The sequence below is a fragment of the Netta rufina genome (genome assembly GCF_964035555.1).
Source record: "Netta rufina genome assembly, chromosome: 18".
Taxonomy (NCBI): Eukaryota; Metazoa; Chordata; class Aves; order Anseriformes; family Anatidae; genus Netta; species Netta rufina.
The window spans coordinates 5,186,421-5,188,379 of NC_140142.1; the positions used below are offsets into that span (position 1 = coordinate 5,186,421).

The 1,959-nt window shown below is 51.0% G+C and overlaps 1 protein-coding gene across 1 annotated transcript; it reads left to right on the forward strand.

Annotated features, from left to right (window-relative positions):
- Positions 1-936, forward strand: LOC311216335 (olfactory receptor 14C36-like; the record flags this gene model as incomplete). Its single annotated transcript, XM_084297879.1, has 1 exon — positions 1-936. The coding sequence occupies one exon, from the start codon at positions 1-3 to the stop codon at positions 934-936; it is 936 nt and encodes a 311-aa protein (XP_084154005.1).
- Positions 937-1,959: the final 1,023 nt, after the last annotated feature.

Sequence of the window (1,959 nt, forward strand, 5' to 3'; positions counted from 1 at the left end):
ATGCCCAACATCAGCTCTGTGAGCGAGTTCCTCCTGCTGGCATTCGCAGACACGTGCGAGCTGCAGCTCCTGCACTTCACGCTCTTCCTGGGCATCTACCTGGCTGCCCTCCTGGGCAACGGCCTCATCCTCAGTGCCGTAGCCTGTGACCACCGCCTCCACACCCCCATGTACTTCTTCCTCCTCAACCTCGCCCTCCTCGACGTGGGCTGCATCTCCACCACTCTGCCCAAAGCCATGGCCAATGCCCTCTGGGACAACAGGGCCATCTCCTATCAAGGCTGTGCTGCCCAACTCTTTCTCTTTGCTTTCTTGGTTGGAGCAGAGTATTCCCTTCTCACTGTCATGGCCTATGACCGCTACGTTGCCATCTGCAAGCCCCTGCACTACGGGAGCCTCGTGGGCAGCAGAGCTTGTGCCCAGATGGCAGCAGCTGCCTGGGGCAGTGGCTTTCTCAGTGCTGTCCTGCACACGGCCAACACATTTTCCCTGCCCCTCTGCCAAGGCAATGCTGTGGACCAGTTCTTCTGTGAAATCCCCCAGATCCTCAAGCTCTCCTGTTCAGATGCCTACCTCAGGGAAGCTGGGGCACTTGTTCTTACTGTTTCTTTATGCTTTGGTTGTTTTGTTTTCATTGTTTTCTCCTATGTGCAGATCTTCAGGGCTGTGCTGAGGATGCCCTCTTCTCAGGGCCGGCACAAAGCCTTTTCCATGTGCCTCCCTCACCTGGCTGTGGTCTCCCTCTTTATTAGCACTGCCATGTTTGCCTATCTGAAGCCCCCCTCCCTCTCTTCCCCATCCATGGATCTTATTGTGTCAGTTCTCTACTCAGTTGTTCCTTCATCAGTGAACCCCCTCATCTACAGCATGAGGAACCAGGAGTTCAAGGATGCAGTAAGGAAACTGTTTGGATACATGCTTCTTTGCAATCAATAATGTTTGTGAGTTCCATGATTATTTCAGGAACTGTGAGGAAAATTTTTGTTACTATATTTCTCTATAAATATTTTCTACAATTTTTTTCTTTTGATTTAAATTATGTTATCCTTAACCTGCTACCTGATTTTCCTATTTCTATTTTTTCATTTATAGTGACCCAGTCATCTAATTATTGAAAGAAGCAGGTTATGTAGAGAAACATAATAAATTAAAAACAAAAACAAAACAAAAAAAACCATCAGAACTACATTTTATCAGCTGCCATCTCTTTCCATCCCCTCTGGAGCTGGGGTAGCAGCCCCAGCACACAGGAGGGGCTCAGGGCCAAGAGCCCAGCTGCTACATGGAGTTTGGGTGGGGGCTGCTGCTTCTCTGGAGCCATGGCCATGGCCAGCAGCAGGACGTGGCCTTGTCACTGCTGCTCTCTTTTGGCTTTCAGTGTGTTCTCCTGTGCTCTTTTATTCGGATAAGCTGTCAGATCTCATAGGCCTTGGTGTCAGTCCTGTTCTCTCTGCAGTGGCACCCCTGTGACTGCAGGCAGCAACAGGCACTGTGCAGCCCTGGGTTACAGCTGGCCTCCCTACTAGCACCACAGTAACAGGAGGGTCTTGCTCTGGGCAAACCCAGAAGCCTGGACGCCTCTCCAAAGCTGCTGCCAGGAACATAGCCAAGAGGTTGTTCCCTGCTCTTCTGTTTTCTGGGGTTCTAGTTCCGGGTTCTTCACCTGGGGCTCAACAACCCCAAACAGAGCTACAGGCTGGGAGATGAGTGGTTGGAGAGCTGCCTGGCAGAGAAGGACATGGGAGTACTGGTTGATAGTCGGCTGAATATGGGCCAGTAGTGTGCTCAGGTGGCCAAGAAGGCCAACAGCATCCTGGCTTGCATAAGAAGCAGTGTGGCCAGCAGGTCCAGGGAAGTGATCGTCCCCCTGTACTTGGCTCAGGTAGTGAGAGGAGAGTGATGTAACCACTTGAGAAGCTAAAGTCAGAAGGAAAAGCTGAAGTGACTTGGAGTATTAAT